The following is a 17,679-nucleotide window of genomic DNA, read 5'->3' as shown; positions in this document are numbered from 1 at the left end:
ATCCTCAGCCCTGTCCCCTCGTAAGTGGGCACACAGCCACCCTCTGATGGAGTGGCTCTCTGGGGAAGAATGGAGCTGCTGAACCTGCTGCGCAGAAACAGAGGTGGGTGGAGCCTCTCGTAGCCCCGTCCTTGGTGGGGGCGCTGACTGGTCCTGAGTGTCTGGGAATCGTCAGCTCCTGCTACAGCTACTGCCTCCAGGGGTTTGATTCTGAGATTGTGTCTCAGTCATGCTCCCAGACCTCTGTCGGAAAAGACCCCTGAGATCAAGGACCCATGAGCGTCAGGTAAAGTGGTTGATTCCACCGCTGTGCTGGGCTCTGCGTTTGGAGGACAGCCCTTCATTCTGGTGCAATGGAATTGCTATAGCGGCCACTTCACCTCCTTAGGCCTCAGCTTCCTGTCCATAAAATGAGAACCTGATTGTTTGTTAAACTCTGATTCCTTTTTGGCATTTTAAGAGCATCTTTGGGATCAACAGAAAGCCTATTCTATATCAAAAGAGACTTTCGTATTCCAGGACCTAGTGCTTTCCAGCCTGGGAAGTCTCAAAAAGAGCCATAGATGCCAAGAGCACAGAGGACAGGGGTCCAAGAGGCCAGCGCAAGAGGAGGTGGGGAGACTGGGAGACATTGGGCTGGATTTCCCTAACCCTCCACCTTCCCCCATCCTGCCCTCACACAGGATTCTTGAACTCCCCACAAAGTCCCATCAGGAGCATCCCAGAGAGGGAGGCCTTCATCCTCCCTGGCCAACTGAACCTCCTAACAGAATTGCTTGGGCAGTGCTCACTGAGCCCTGGATCATCCCCTCATCATAGCCAGTGGCCCCAAACTCACTATTGGCTCCAGCCATGCCAGTAGGGGGAGGGGATTCCTTGGAGGCTTGGCCTTGCATTCCAAGGGAACTGGGAGACAGAAGGGACTCAGATGGAGGGGCAGGGAGAGGCCCAGAGACATCTTCTTCCCTCTTGACATTATGGCAAAGCTCCTTCCCAGACCCAGAATAGGAGTGGTAAAGGGAGAGACCCAGAGAGAGAAAGGAAGGGGAGCAAATGGAGGGGCAGGAAAGGGAGGGCCTCAGCGTACAATGCACCATAGATGCCTTTGGCCCCAAATCAACTTCCTTAGTGAGCTTCTGGAGCCTGGCCAGGTTGGAAAACATTGCTCCGCTGGTGGGTAAGGAGTGGGCACCTAAAGAGACAGTGATTTCACTTCTCCTGAGAGGCCTCACTTTCACTTGGGAAACTTGCAGGTGGCTAGAGCAGGAATGGCTGAGGAGCCGGTTTCAGGTTCTCAATGAATGAACAGTGATCTGGGGCTTTTCTCAAAAAGTCTAAGATGTTCTTACACAGAACAAAGACTCCAGGACAACAAAGACAATTCAGAGCTGAGAGGTGGGGGTGGGAGGGTTTCCTCTGACTCAGGAGCATGAGACTTAGATGAACGAACATGGGCTGGCTAGCTGCATGGCCCTGGGCAAGTTGCTTAGCCTCTCTGGATCTCAGTATCTTGTCTGACCAATGGGGCTGAAGCTTCCTTACAGGGTTACTGTAACGAGTCAGCAATGACAGATGTGGTAGCGCATCTGAAAGCACCTGGCACCTTGACCTGGCACATTGTAGGTGCTCAACAAATTGTTCTTTTTCTCCTGATACTGTAGTGTCTTGTCACGTTTGTACTTACCTATCAACCCTCCATCCAAGTATCTATCTATCTATCTATCTACCTACCTACCTACCTACCTTCATCACCATTATCTATCTATCTATCTACCTACCTACCTACCTACCTACCTACCTACCTTCATCACCATTATCTATCTATCTATCCTGTGTTTAATGTTTCCGATCATATTGTTAGTACTTTCATCACAAGGGGCTTGAATTATGCTACTATGTAGACATCCAGTAAATATGTTAAGAGACTACCCCTGGTGGCCAGGGAAAGCCAGATCTCCCACTTTCAAACAATGTTTCAGTCTAGTGCCAGCTTCTTCTTAGCTTTTCCTCAGATCAAGTGAAGAAATGCCTGGAGTGGGGAATTTCCAGGAAAACTAGGTTCCTCTTAAGTATTCCCAGGCATTCTTGCTCCATGGCTCCAGAATCCCCAGCAACCTCTATACCATCCAGGTCACCTCATTTCCAAGTGTGACCTCTGGCCTCAGGAGGCCTGAGTCAGTGTTATTTCAGGACACTCAAATGTACTACCCACAGGATACCGATCTCAGTATCTACCTCTTACTCCACATGGTCGTACACTCTCTTAGAAGGTGTCCCAGAAAAACAAAGGTGAGAGTACATAGATATGTCTTGCCTTGTACCTCAATCACAATGCATACAGGATACTAAATCATAATAATACCATACACTTGTATAGCGTTTTGCAGTTTTCAGAGCTTTTGTGCATATGCTTTATCTCTGAGCCACATAATAATCCTGTGAAGCAGGCAGGGCTTTTTAAAAAAGTTGTCATTTTGCGGATAAGGAAGCTGTGCTAGTCAGCCAGCTACTAAGGGTGGAGTCAGCATGGACTGGAATCTGGGTCTTTGAATTTCAAATAAGTCCATTCAGTAATGGTGGGGAGTACAGTGAAACAGAGTTCAACTAAAGCAGGGGACAGAGCAAACCTTTGGATCTTCCCCTTGCCTGGAATTCTGTAGTGAGATGAGATCACTCTTTGCACCTGTACTACCCAGGAAATACTGCCTGTCAGAACTGAATACCCTTCTGACCTGCAATCCCAGCTGGAAATTCTAGGACAATCTCAACCCTCTTATCTTCCTTATTCTCCCACCCTCAGCACCTGATGGACGCTCACTCTTGATACCTCGTTCTGTCTTATCTCCCAATATCTGGCTCAGCATCTCCTAATCTTAGAAACGGGCATCTCCAAAAAGAGGCCTGAATGGCTCTGTGCTAGATGAGCCTTTGAATTATAGGGAGAAAATATTAGAACTTCTATGGCTTCAAACAATGGGAGAGATATTGCACTTTACGAATATTTGCTGTGTTCATGGATACCGGCTGCTCACCAGTGTGATGGGCAGACTGTCCAAGGTCATGTACAGCTGGGCCAAGCAACATGAACCTGAGGATGGAGCCGGGCTTTACAACATGGAGGGCTTGGTCTTGCAATCCTTTGCTTTGGGGCCAGGTTAAATGGATTGATGATTTGTTTTCACCAAATTAACCCTAAATTGATGTGTGGCTTAAAAAAGATTTTTACAAAAAGAAACTACTGAAAGAAGATAACATGAATAATGCAAACAGCAAGAAAATGGTAGCACTGACACTTCACTCACCTCAACCTAATTCAACGTCTTCCAGATGAGGAGTTTTCAAACTCCTGTTAAAAATGTGAAAGTGATTGATCAACATCAGAGAAGATGGACGTTTCCTAACTGAATTTAGACAAAATTTACATAATTGGTAAGACAGAAAAATTATTGTTTTAGCAAGCACAGTCAATGTAGTGCCTTTTCTATTTGGATCTCTGCACTTTAGTAAGGAATCATTTTTTCAATTCTGTAACTGATTAGAACTAAATATTGAAATAATTTGAACTTAAATCTAGTCTTCTAAATATCCTAATGCAGAAGTTTAATATGAAAATAATACAGACATGATAAAATGTAACAACCACATTGCATTTACTACAAATATTAGTTTTCATAGTAATTTGTTTCTGGGTCTTCAAAAAGTCTACTGGGCCAATGAACAAACGTAACCAATGGTATCTGCACAGCTGGGTAAAGCAGTGTATTATGAGCTCCTTATATTTGCTTCTAATTTCTTTGTATGTTTTTGAGATGGAACCTCGCTCTGTTGACCAGGCTGGAGTGCAGTGGTGTGATCTCGGCTCGCTGTAACCTCCGCCTCAGCAATTCTCCTGCCTCAGTCTCCAGAGTAGCTGGGATTACAGGCGTGTGCCACTGTGTCCTGCTAATTTTTGTATTTTTAGTAGAGAGGAGGTTTCACCATGTTGGCCAGGCTGGTCTTGAACTCCTGACCTCAGGTGATCCACCCACCTTGGCCTCCCAAAGTTCTGGGATTACAGGTGTGAGCCATCATGCCTGGCCTGCTTGTAATTTCTAATAATAATAAATACATACCTTCCTCTCCTTACACTGCACACCCCCTGGCCACACCACCCCGCATTGCCCCAGCTCCAAGGCCTAAACCCCTAGATTCTAGATATGTTTGAAGGACTAGAGAAAAAGGCAATGGCAGGTAGTGAAAACTCATTTCTCAGCAATGTCTCTGCAGAGGAGACAAACTCTGCAGGTAAGGCAGTGTTTTCCAAGGTGTGGTCTGCCCAGAGGTGCTTCTGTCGGAATCACCAGGGGTGTTTGTTAAAATGCATGTTCCTGAGCCTCTCCCCAGACCTACCGAATCAGAGTATCAAGAAATGACAAGAAATGAGGCCTAGGAATCTGAATTTCAGTCAGCTCCCCAGATAATTTTTATTCATTCTAAAATTTGAGGACTATGGGTATAAGGTAAAGCTCTCATTTCATTCATCATTGATTCAGTTAATAAATATTACAGAATGCCTACTCATTCCAGACCAGGCACTGTGCTACGTGCTGGTGGAATACTGCCCCTTCAGTCGCACCTGGCCCTTCCTTTCAAACTTACAGTTTAGAGGTGGAGGCAGATAATACTTAAGAATCATATTTAGGCTGGGCACAGTGGCTCACACGTGTAATCCCAGTACTTTAGGAGGCCTAGGTGGGCAGATCACTTGAGGTCAGGAGTTTGAGACCAGCCTGGCCAACATGGTAAAACCCTATCTCTACTAAAAATACGAAAATAAGCCAGATGTGGTGGCGCATGCCTGTAATCCCAGTTACTTGCGAGGCTGAGGCATGAGAATAGCTTGAACCTGAGAAGTGGAGGCTGCAGTAAGCAGAGATTGCACCACTGCAGTACAGCCTGGGTGACAGAGTGAGACTCTGTCTCAAAAAAAAAAAAAAAAAGAAAAGAAAAGAAAAAAAAAACATATTTAACTACAAAGTATGATAAGAGCTCTGAAATGCAAAAAATGGAGCAGGACTGGCTAGCTTAGATGGAGTGACCTAGGAATATCTCTTTGAGAGGTGACATTTAAGCTGATTTCTGGAGGGTGGGAAGGAGTCAGCCATGTGTTGAGGAGGGCAGGGGAGGCAGGGCAGGGCCTGGGGACAGAACTCTCTCAGGGGTTGCAGGAAGGTTGGGCAGTGACTGGGGGCAGAGCTCTCTCAGGGGCTGAAGGAACACCCTGGGGGAACCCCTAGCCCAGGCAAACAGGTCCTGACTGGAGGAGAAGCAGAGGGCTGCTCTTCCGCATCATCGCAGACTTCCCATCTCAAACCCTGGGAAACTGGAATAGCTATGTAACATAAACCCACGTTTGACTTCGAATCTTTCACAGCTCTTGGGGTTCAGCCAGACTCCCACAGTCTGAGAACACCCGAAGCCAGGGGAGGTCTCCACCCACTCTCTCCAAACCTTGGTGCTTTGTTCTTTTTCTCTCAGTCAGTCTTTTCTTCTGAGCTGCCAAATCATTGGCACCTTTAGAAGACTGTCAGAAGCTAAGGGTATGAAAGACCTCAAGCCACAAACACAATCACTGGCACTGTGGGCCACAGGGCAGGTGAGGGAAGGTGGGTTGGATCTACTGGAAGCAAGCTGAGTCCCTGCTGAGGACAGACTGTCCACACCCCTTACTGTGCACCCTGGGAAGCTGCTCCCAGGGAGGGGCGGCCTGGATGAAAGATTTGTGGCAGACACTGTAATCCCAGCTGTGGAGACTGGGGACCATTTCAGGAAAACAACCTCACCAAGTCCCCGGCATCACTTTACCTGCTGTAAAGAGCTCAAGTGAAGCACATTCGGCCTTACCATATTCCCACAACTCAAATAAATAATAGACAAATAAAGAAGAAAATAAATTTAATAAATGAAAAAGCATTAATATCATTGCCTGAGGGTCAGGCTATACATGTGTTAGTTTCATTTATCAAAATGACTCCCTGGTCAGTTTCTAAGGGTTCTTATTTCTCCATTTCATTCACCAAGTTAACCCCACCCACCCTGGCTTGGCGTTACCCCTGGGAGTTAAAGGGTGCTGCTGGGTGAGGGGGTTTGAGGGTCTGTGTATCACAGGGGTTGGAAAGTCTCTGTGGTGAGGTCAGCCGAGCTTGGGGCTCTCTGATGGTGGGTCTTGTTTGGGATTAGACATTTCAGTCTATGTTGCTGAGTGGAACAGGTATTTGAATCAAACCTGGGTTCTCAGCTGGACACGGTGGCTCATGCCTGTAATCCTAGCACTTTGGGAGGCTGATGTGGGTGGATCACCTAGGTTAGAAGCTCAAGACCAACCTGGCTAATATAGTGAAACCCCATCTCTACTAAAAATACAAAAATTAGCTGGGTGTGGTGGCATGCACCTGTAATCCCAGCTACTGGGGAGGCTGAGGTAGGAGAATTGCTTGAGCCCAGGAGGTGGAGATTGCAGTGAGCCGAGATTGCACCACTGCACTCCAGCCTGGCCAACAAGAGTGGAACTCCATTTCAAAAAAACAAAACGAAGCAAAACAAAGCAAAAACCCGGGTTCTGGTTTCCTGGCTCTGTGATCTTGGCAAATCACCAAGTTTCAGTTGTCAGTTTCAGTTTTTCTTCTGTAAACCGGGGATAACAATACCTACTTTGTAGTATTAGTAGGCTATCTTTCATTTTGCCTGGTACAGGGAGTGCTCAATAAGTATTTATTTTTATTTTTTATTTTAGATGGAGTCTAGTTCTGTCATCTAGGCTGGAGTGCAGTGGCACGATCTTGGCTCACGGCAACATCTGCCTCCCAGGTTGAAGTGACTCTCCTGCCTCAGCTTCCTGAGTAGCTGGGATTATAGGTGCCCACCACCATGCCTGGCAACTTTTTGTATTTTCAGTAGAGACAGGGTTTCACCATGTTGCCCAGGCAGGTCTTCAACTCCTAACCTCAAGTGATCAGCCCACCTTAGCCTCCCAAAGTGCTGGGATTACAGGTATGAGCCACCATGCCCCACTCACAAAGTATTTTTTAATCTGTAATTTCAGACCCATGGCCATGAGTAGCCAGTTGCACCCTCCTTGGAACCATTCGGTGTTGTAAGATGCTGGCATGACGCCCAGCGTCAGAAGCCTACCAGCCCCAAGGTGCTAGGGTCAGCACATGCAGATGGGATCTTTGCAGCACTGGGTTCTTGAAGTTCTACAGCAGCGTGAACCTGCTGGGTGGCTCCAGAGGCTTCCGATATAGATCTCATGGGCTGGGGCTCACTTTGCTGACCTTCACAGCAGCTCAACACCATCCTCAGAGCCAACCCACGTCCCAGCTGCCAATCACTTCAGATAAAAACAGGCCCACAGCAAAGTTTTCCATTTCTTAAAAAGATAAAAATTTTATTATATTTCCTTTCAACAAAATTTGAGAGCCGACTATGGGTCAGATGCTTTTCTAGGTTTTAGTGACACAGCTGTGAGCAAAATAGATTGAGTCTATGCTTAAATGAAATGCACATCCTATAGAGAGGAGACCAGAAAATAAAGAAATGCATACAGACGTAGATGCAATGTTGGGTAGGAATAAGCGCTATAAAGAAATGTAAAGCTGGCTAACGGGGATGGGGCATGATGAGGGTTCTATTTAGATGGGCTTACAATAGAATGCCTCTTTGAAGAGGTGACATTAAAAGGAAGGAATGCTGTCCTGTTCTTGCTTCCCTCCTCCACCCTCATTCTGCTCTCACCAGCATTATTCCTGGAATTCTACTACAATCAGATCACTTCCCGGCTTAAAGATCCTTCAGAGGTTATTTTTCTGAATAAAGCTGGAACACCTTTTGGCATGGCAGTCAAAAGCTTTCAGGATATGGTCCCAAAGATCACTTAAATCTGTCACTTCCCAGTTTCAACCCACCCTGAACTACTCACAGTTTTCCAAATGCCGCCAGGTGGCTGACTCTGTCTCTTTTTTTTTCAACCCCTACTTTCCCCTAGTCTTTGCAGATGCTGTTCCCCTGCCTGGAACACCCTCTGTCTTCTCCCTCTTCTCCATCTGGCCAACCCCAGTAGGTTCCTTGGAGGCCCTCCTGTCCAACCAGGTTTTCTCCCCCTCCTCCAGGCCAACCCCTTGGAAAGCACCCACCATATCATGAACCACAGGATCCTTAGTTTGTATCCTTGCCTGTCCCCCATACCAGACCATGAGCCCCTACCGAAATTATTTGCATCCATCCTTAATGCTTAGTATAGAACCAAACACATAGTAGGTGTTGACTGGATTAATAAACAAGGGAAAATCATTCTGCTTATTCTCTGTCACTTGATTATGCCTTTTCCAGCATGGCTTATTAAAAAAAATCTATGGCACATAGTAAGTATGCATATTTATAGGGTAGATGAGATATTTTGATACAGGCATGCAATGAGTAAAAATTGCATCAGGGTAAATGGGGTTTCCATAACTTCACACATTCATCATTTTCTGTGGTACAAACATTCCAAGTGTACTCCGTCAGTTATTTGAAAATGCACAACAAATCACTGCTGTCTGTAGTCACCTTGTTGTGCTATCAATAACAGATCGCATTCATTGTACTGCTTTCATTGCATATTTTGTACTGTTAATCATCCCCCAACCCCACTACCCTTCCCAGCCTCTGTTGTTAATCATCAGTCTACTTTTCTATCCCTGTGAGTTAAAGTGCTTTAATTTTTAGCTCCCACAAATGAACGGGAACATGAGAAGTTTGTCTTTCTGTGCCTGGCTTATTTCATCTAACATAATGTCCCCCTGTTCTATCCATGTTGGAAATGACAGGATCTCATTTGCAAAATCAGCATTTCCCTAACTGCCTCTACACGTCAGCCACATTTCATATTCCAATATTTGCCATCCCAGTCATTCTGTCCCCCATACCCTGCTCTTTGCATTTTTCCCTACCGTATCTCCTTCTAGCACCTTCCACAATTGAGTCATTTGTTGTGTTTATTGTTTACTATTGATTGGTCTCCTCCCTGCAGAGCACAAGCTTCACATGGGTGGGGTCTTTCTGTGTTTTCTCCCTGCTGTATTTCAGTGCCTGGCACCTTGTAGGGGGACACATTTGTTGAATGAATCACAGCAACTCAATGCTGCCAGCATTTCGTCATTCCTCCCTAGGGACCAGAGAGCCAGGGAGGTAGCATGCCTTGCCCAAGGAGGCACGACCAGTAAAGCTGACGACAGGTTGTATTCCCCTCCCAGCATGAACTCTCGCAGCTCTGTGGGCCACTTCTCAGTGTACTGCTCCACAGCCAGATTGAAAAGTGAGCCTGCTGGCTCAGATGTGCCCTGGTTACAGCTAGTGCTCTACTTGCTGGTGGTGGTGGGTTTGTGCTGGATTTCCTCACGCTCAGGAATAGAGATTGGAGACACCTGGCTTCGGGTGAGGATTGTGAGTGGGTGGGAGGCTGGCAGGTGATTTGGTGGAGAGGCTTGGTTTGCACAGACCCTCCCACTTTGGCCTCCCAAAGTACAGAGATTACAGGTGTGACCCACCTCGGCTGGCCAAGAACTCAGGTTGCTAATCCCTCCAGCATGCATTTGCTTTGTAAACACTGCTGCAGCCAGCTCAGGTGCGGTCCTGACTTGGCCTAGCCAGGCCTCTTCCTGGGACTCCCCAGACGTGCTGCCCTGCTGCTGTTGCCATCTCTTCAAAACTCTGGCCTTTGGGAGGCCGAGGCGGGTGGATCACGAGGTCGAGAGATCGAGACCATCCTGGTCAACATGGTGAAACCCCGTCTCTACTAATACAAAAAAATTAGCTGGGCACGGTGGCGCGTGCCTGTAATCCCAGCTACTCAGGAGGCTGAGGCAGGAGAATTGCCTGAACCCAGGAGGCGGAGGTTGCGGTGAGCCGAGATCGCGCCATTGCACTCCGGCCTGGGTAACAAGAGCGAGACTCCGTCTCAAAAAAAAAAAAAAAAAAAAAAAAACTCTGGCAAGCCCACCTCAAATTCTAAAGGGGTGCTGAGGGCTCCAGTGAGGCCCACTTAGTGTGGCCCCCAAACGGAGTCCTCGCCTTCTCCCATCCCTGCCCCACCTCTCCTCTCTACTCCCCACCCACGCCCCTGCCATCATGCCCCACACATCCACACATGCCAGGCTCAGTCACACCTCTGCCTGTACACACTCTGCATGCCTGTTCCTCTTCCTGGAAGGCCTGCCTCCTCTTCTTTTTCTACCTACTGAACTCCTCCTCCTGCTACAAGAGCCAGACCCAGGGATGGCCTCTCTGGGAGGCCTTCCTGCTACCTGACCCTCTACAAACACACACGTGCACAAAGATACTCTGAATACACATATACCTTGTATACACACATGCACATACAAAGGCACAGACAAACACATCACCCAGATTCTTCACACACAGACATGCACTTGTACACACAGACAAGACACACATACACACCATATACACTATTCACACAGTTACATGCATATAACATATGTACATACACCCATAAACCCCTTCCCCTCCACGTGCACACGCACTCGTATTCCCTCCCGAATACCCCTACTCACATACACAGATGTGCCCCACTGCCTCTCCTTCCCCACACCCATCACACACTCGCCGTCAGCCTTGTACTCCCTCCCCTTGACAGCAGCTGCTCACCGTTTATCTACGCTGCTGGGCCTGACTCTCTTTCGGCACGACCTGCCCTGTGACATAGTGTGTTCATTCTCTGTCCCTCAATCCTTGATTGAGAGCCCTGTCTGAGCCCCAGTCCTTAACTCTGGCATCTGGCACACAGGAGGGAAAATTGACTGGCAGGTGAATGAATGAATCCAAGCAAACTCAGGCATGAAGGGTGGGGCTGAAATGAGCCCTAGAAATGATTCAGGTCAGGTGTAACAACCAGGAGAGCACGACCCTGGGCATCAGGAGAACTGGGGCAGGACAAGGGTATCTTTGCTTTGAATATCAAAAATAAACAAGAAGAAACAAAACAGTAAAACAGCTCCCCGGGTGGCTCTCATGTGCATCCTGGGTTGAGAACGGCTGATGAGGACCAGCAGCCCCCTTTTTTCACACACACGGGAGAAGCAGATGGTTCCACCTCACACAGCAGGGTCAGGACCTGACCCAGGCATGGTGGTGTTGACTGCTGCTTCACAGAGCTCATGAAATGTGCAGACTGTGGGATGATCACTTCATAGGCAGAAAGAGGACAGGAGGGCCTATCTGCACCAGCTCTGGACTGCTGGGGGTGGGATCCAAAATGCCTTTGTTTGGGGAGGTAGCAGGGTGCAGAGCAGTGGCTGTAGGTCAGGGGTGGTTTTGCCCCCAGTGGACATATGGTCCCAAGTGGTCTGGAGACATTCTTGATGGTCCCAATTAGGGGGCAGGTGCTATTTGTAACTGGGGGTAGATACCAAGGTTGTTGCTAAACATCTTGTGATGCACAGCCAGCCTCCGTAACAAAGAACCATCCAGCAAACAAGTTAGCAGTGCTACGGTTGAGAACTCCTGGTGTAGACAGAGGAACATGGGCTTTTGAAAGATATCCCAGCTCTGCATGTGGCCCTGGACAAATCACTTTCCTGATGCCCCTGAACCTCAGTTTTCTCATTTGCAAAAGGTGATAATCATGTCTACGTCACAGCATTATTGTGAGAATCAGCTTTCACTGCAAATCACCTAGCCCTACACAGGGCACATGGAAAGTGCTCAATAAATAGTGGCCTTCTCGAGCAGCCTCTGCATCCATGGTTTCCACCCTCCTTTCTTTTCTTCCTAAAGACTTCCTTCACCTCTGCCGAGACTTTTCAGGATCTGCCTCCTAGTGTCTCCCTGATCTCTTGGCTTTGGAGGTAACCCTGCTCTGCCCAGGCCTTCCTCCCCTTGAACTTCATGTGCATCTAAGGGGGATTCTGAGTCCATCATCTTCCTCAATCCTCCCACCCTGAATACACAAACATATGTGCCTCGGACATAGGGCACATGGGGGTGTGTGTGTGTGTGTCCACTCATGAGCGTATTTACACTTGCCTCTGTGGTCTGGTTTTCAGCAGGATGATGATGGGGCATCGCTGACTTGGGGGCACAGCACTTCACCTGTAAACGTGTCTGAATGTGTCTCCTTAGGTGTACTCACCGTCTGAAAATTAGAAAGGCCTACAATCGCAAGAGGAACTTTCCTTTTCTCCAGCATTGCTCTGCCTTGCTCTAGGTTTTTGAGGAATCCGCCACCCTTGTCGGACAGAACAATGTCAAGGAAGTCCAGAAGGAGATTGAGAAGGCTGCTTCCCAGTTTCTAGGCCTTGATGCTTTCTTGTCTGCCTCAGGAGTTCAATACTGCCGTGAGGGCTCTCCAGATAGGCCACCGAAGAGCCAGGTCCAGAAGTCCCATGGAGAGCACTCAGCCCAGCCTACCTCACTTCACTGGATGAGCTGATCTCTTCTCTGTAGGTGAAAACCTATAGCAGGGGCCACTGCCCCAGGCTGCTCTGAGCATGCTCTCCTTCAAAGCTGCCAGGGTCTCAGAGGCTGGATGATCAGGTCACTGTGCTCTGCCTCGCTATTCTGCTCTGGAGCACCACTCTTTGCCCTCCATTGGCAGCCAGCTCTGGCAGCTGAACTGACACGCTCACTTCCCTGTCCCCCAGCCCTCTGCTGCTGAGCAAGCCTGGGCTGCAGCAGCCTTTGTGCTCACCCCATCCACTCATTACCTGCTGTCTCTCCACCTGAGCAGGCCTTCCACCTGCCCAGGATGAATCTTTCCATCGCTCACTCTGAGAGGCCTCTAAGCCAAACAGCCCTGCCTGCTATCTGCCCTGGCCAGTGGGCAGCCTGCTCCAGAAGACATCTTAAGGCAGACACAGAAATGCCCAACCAAAACAACTGGCCAGAAATCTGGCTCGAGCTATCTTCACACAAAAGAGACACTAAATGAACTGGAATGGGTGGATGAAAGCCTATCTCATCTTAAAAGCTCACCTCCTTTTACCAGGTCACCAACACATCCACTAATTGCAATTCCCACTTCTTCCTGTTGGAGTCTTTCGAGAGCTCGTCTTGAAGCTAGGTCCTCTTGCCTCCCTCCACTCGCTCCCCTCTATTACACACTGCCCCACCCTCTTTCTAAAATGCAAATCCCATCATGTCACTCCCTTCCTCAAAAGCCATCAGTGGCTCCCCATTGCCTCTAATTGAAGTTCTGGATTTCAAATCATCCTTGTTCAGGCCCTTCACGGTCTCTCCCACTGCCCTCCCCAGCCCTTTTCCCACTACAGGCTTACTTGCAGCATGCTTTTACCCACTCCTCAGACACACAAAGCAAGCAAGTTCTGCCTTCTTTGCCATTGTACTTTTCTTTCTTTTACCTGCAGTAATACCCTTCCTTTTCCATTTCCTCGATCTTGAAACCTTACTCGTCCTTCCAGACACACTTCAAATGGCTCTTCCTTTTCAGAACCTCCTAGCTCAAGTGTCTCTCTCTGTCCCATAGCACCTTCATCCCAATAATATAGCCAAGTGCTAGAGTTGATTGAGTGCACATTTGTCTTCCCCAGTAGTAAAAGCTCCTTGAAGTCAGGGACTATGTGTTATTAATCACTGTGGTCAGCACCCCCCATCCTGCATCCCATCGCTAGACATAGGCTAGGGAGTAGATAAATTATGAAATTGAAGGGTTTTCTACAAGCTCTTTTAGGAACCATGAAGGCTGTCAGATGGGGGTGTGGGCTCAGTGACTGCCAGAAATCCAGGCAAATAGGAATGTGGGCAGAGCAGTCAGCCTGGAGAACAACCAGGAAAGATGCTGAGATTTCCTGGAAGCATGCTCCAGTGGTCGGGAAGCCCGATGCTCATGATGACATGCTATTTTACCATCTGTCAGAACTAGGCTGCTTCTTTCCTTCCTCAGCCTCTTCCTCCTCTCTCCAGCTCCCATCTCTGGTTGTTCTCTGGGGGAAATGTATATCTCTAATGGTGGAATAATTAGCTCCCAAACCTGGCATGCATTAACCTTGAATGTCAGCTAATGAGAGAGGGAGCAGGAGGGCTTGGGAATTATAGCAAATCTAACTGCATTCCTTTTTCTGGGGCCTGGCTTGAGCTGATTGACTTCCAAACCCTGAGAAAGTCCTTGTGGGTGTTTTCACTCCCAGGTAAGAGACATCGTTGCAGGGTTTCCCACGTTCCATGTCCAACATCGGTCATCATTTTAGTTAAATATTCCCCAACCCCCAAGTAAATGAAACAGTATATTTCTTCCCATAATGATATTCTTACCTATGGACCTCCAGTTGCTCTGGCGACAGTGAGATACGCTGTTAGTATGTTACCCTTACTTACTAACGGTGTACACCTGGACTAGCTACTTGGCTTAATAGAGTCTCTGTTTTCTTAACTGTAACATGGAGCTAATTATAGTATCTACTTTATAGGGCTATTGTATGAATCAAATAACCTACTGTATATAGATGTTCAGTCTATAACATGAGCTGTTATGATTATTACTTAATCCAGGTGAGCACCATGACACAGCATGTTCTCCAGGCCTCAGTTTCCCTTGCTCTAAAATAGGGAGTGGGACTCGGCCATCAGTAAATCTCACCTGGAATGTTAAGATGGGATTGTTCTTAGGTTTTCCCACCATGCTGACTATGTACCCAATCCTCCTGCTATTTCTTATCACCTAACATCTTGCTTGATTTGTTCCATTCAGTGATGTAAAAAATTTAAAAAATGTTTCCAAGAATAGTTGTAAGAGTCCTAGTAATTTGACGATGGAGAGAAGTGAATTTCCCTTAAGAGCTCCAATTAAAGCTGCTTTCTGCAGTCCGGGAAAGCCACTACACCATCGCCAGCTGCTTCCTAGATGGTTTTTGTCTCTGGCAATCAACCGTGTCAGTTCACATTATAATCCTTACATCAGCATAGTATTTTACAGTTTAGAGGGCTTTTCAATCTCTATGGTCTCAATTCGCCCTACCGATAATCCCGTGGCAGAGCTGGTGTAAATAATATCACTCCCGTTTGATGGATGGGAATGTTTATTCATTCCTCTGCTCATTCATTCCATGAACGTTTATGGAACGTGTTTTGTACTAGATGCTGCAGCTCAGATGCTTGGCATATGTGGCTGTGGTGTCACTGCTATAAGTAAGGGGCAACTCTGGGTCAGGGTTCAAGGCCTCTTTGTGCTGTATTCAGTGTGTCTGCACCCCCAACACTGCTCTCTTGCAGTCTGTGCCAATTACTACCCCTGAATCCTGATACTGAAGCCTGCAACCAAGAGAGCGTTTCGGCTGAGGCACACCCTTGTGTTCCTCTGCTCAACCTTAGCCACCTGCTGACCTGCTGCTCACCCTTCAGCCCTAGCTCCTCTTCTGTGAACCCTCCCCCCACCTTGCCCTTCTGCCCCCCTCCCTCGTTTGTGCCTGTGGATCCATCTCCACTATCATATTTATCACATAATATTGTAATAGTTTATGTACATTCCTGCATGTCTGCACCTGTTCTTCCACCCCTCCACATGCATCCCACCTATATACAAAGCCACCAGACAGGAAATTCGGGCCCCTCATATGATCCCTGCGTCTCCAGAGTCAGGCCCAGCGCCCAGCATGGGCTCAGTAGATGTTGAATGGACAGAGTCATTTTGAGTTGGTCCTTCCTCCCTGAATAATGTTTGGTATCTCATACCCTCTGGGTGTGGATGAATGAGAAAGGGGACAGGGAGAGGAAGTGGAGAGGAGAGAGAGTTATGAAAAAATAGAAGCTGGAGACCTCACCTGGTACCTCTCTGCTTCTCAGGGCAGATTGTTTTAATATGGGATGCCTCTTGTTGATAGATGTTCAATAGCTGTAAAAACCTTGTGCATAAGAAACCTCCTCCCACTCCACCCTTACTCATCTCCCACAGACCCTGGGTCAGGAAATTAGAAAGACAAAAAGCAGCTGGCTGACTTGCTTAGAGGAAATGAAAAGGAATTCATGCTGACTGTGGCTCAGGTGCCTCGGCTGCCTTGTTACTAGGTAATATCCCCAGGCAAGGAGAGTCAGTGGTCCCAAAGTTCAAATAACTTGCCCACGTTCGCACCGCTGGTGGAGGTGAAAGCTGACCCAAGATCCCCTGGCCCTTGTTGAGGCCCCTGCTTTTTCTCCACTGCACACCTCAAAAGAGTGTGGAGAAAGATCTAGAGGGAGTCTGGGATGGCCCCATGAGGAAGTGAGATGAGGGAGCTGAAGGCGCAGGTGCTCTCAGGAGCACTGCCAACGACCCCAGGCTCTGTCTGTACCAGGCAGAAGGGTCTCAGAGTAAAAAAAAAAAACCAAAATTACATGATGACACTTACTTATTAGAGCATAGTAAGGAAGACTTTCTTCAGGACCATTGCAACAGGTAGAAGAATTACAGCAATGGGGTTTTGCAGTGTGGGTTCTGCAAAAGAGATTGGGTTCAATCTGAATACATCATGGGAAAGTAAGAGTTTACATAGCCAGGGAGCAGGGCGGGGTCAGTGGATGGAAAATGACTAAGAGGCTTCCACCACAGCCGCCACGGGGGAGTGGCAGCCATGGCTCTGCGTTACCCTGTGGCTGTGGGCCTCAACAAGGGCCACAAGGTGACCAAGAACACGAGCAAGCTTAGGCAGAGCCGCAGCCACAGGCGTCTGACCAAACACACCAAGTTCCTGTGGGACACGATCCGGGAGGTGTGTGGCTTCGCCCTGAATGAGCGGCGCGCCACGGAGTTATTGAAGGTCTCCAAGGACAAACGGGCCCTCGAGTTCATCAAGAAAAGGGTGGGGACGCACATCCGCGCCAAGAGGAAGTGGGAGGAGCTGAGCAACATCCTGGCCACCGTGAGAAAATCTGCTGCCAAGAAAGACTGAGCCCCTCCCCTGCCCTCTCCCTGAAATAAAGAACAACTTGATAGAAAAAAAGAAAAGAAAAGAAAAGAAAATGACTAAGAGGAACTATCAGGAGTGAGGAGGATTCTGGCTGAACCCACCTAAAAGATTTTTGTTGAAGGCGAGACTGGGTGATCAGACCTCACCTAGGGGAGGGCAGAAGGTGCCGGAAGCTGAGCAGATATCAAAGGTGTCGGGGGAGGGGGTCTTGCTAAAACTAGGTTTTACAAGAAAATTCATAGATGGACCTAGGAGAAGGTCCAGAAGCCTGGCAAAGTTTTGATCAAGCAAAGAATCTTTGTCATTAGATACAAATTAGACAGGGCAGGAGGCGGGAAAGGGTGACATCTGGAAAAGGTTGTGTTGACCCTGGGGAGGGGTAGAGGTCTCTGTAGGTAGCCTCTGCCTAGTGTTTGTCGGTAGTTACCTTACCTGCAAAGCATCACTGAGCTCAAGAAGATGGGCCAGGCTGTGAAGCAGTCAGGGCCATGTATCTTAAAGGGACCACCAAGGAGGAGCAGATGGGAACCAGTGACAATCCTCTGAAGCGTCCCTGAAGCCAGAGCCCCACAACTCTTGTGAGGGAGAGAGTCGCTCTGCTGGGGTGTGTGTGTGTGTGTGTGTGTGTGTGTGTGTATGTACACACGTGTGAAGGTGGAGGTTGTCTGACTCTCTGGAGTGTAAACTGAGCCCTGTTCAGGTGTGATTCCCTGGGCTGTTGTCCCTGGCGTCACTGACAGTGCCA

The 17,679-nt window shown here is 48.1% G+C and overlaps 1 protein-coding gene across 1 annotated transcript; it reads left to right on the top strand.

Annotated features, from left to right (window-relative positions):
- Window positions 1-16,598: 16,598 nt before the first annotated feature.
- LOC105723228 (large ribosomal subunit protein eL36-like) lies at window positions 16,599-16,916 on the top strand. The gene has a single exon (XM_064376529.1). It carries the CDS (start codon window positions 16,599-16,601, stop codon window positions 16,914-16,916), a length of 318 nt encoding a protein of 105 aa, XP_064232599.1.
- The last annotated feature ends 763 nt before the right edge of the window (window positions 16,917-17,679 follow it).

The sequence above is a fragment of the Aotus nancymaae genome, unplaced genomic scaffold (assembly GCF_030222135.1).
Source record: "Aotus nancymaae isolate 86718 unplaced genomic scaffold, 86718_ANA_hifiasm-v0.15.2.pri h1tg000015l_1, whole genome shotgun sequence".
NCBI classification, from domain to species: domain Eukaryota; kingdom Metazoa; phylum Chordata; class Mammalia; order Primates; family Aotidae; genus Aotus; species Aotus nancymaae.
Note: the sequence above shows the minus strand (reverse complement) of the source record. Positions and strands in the feature narration are given on the sequence as shown.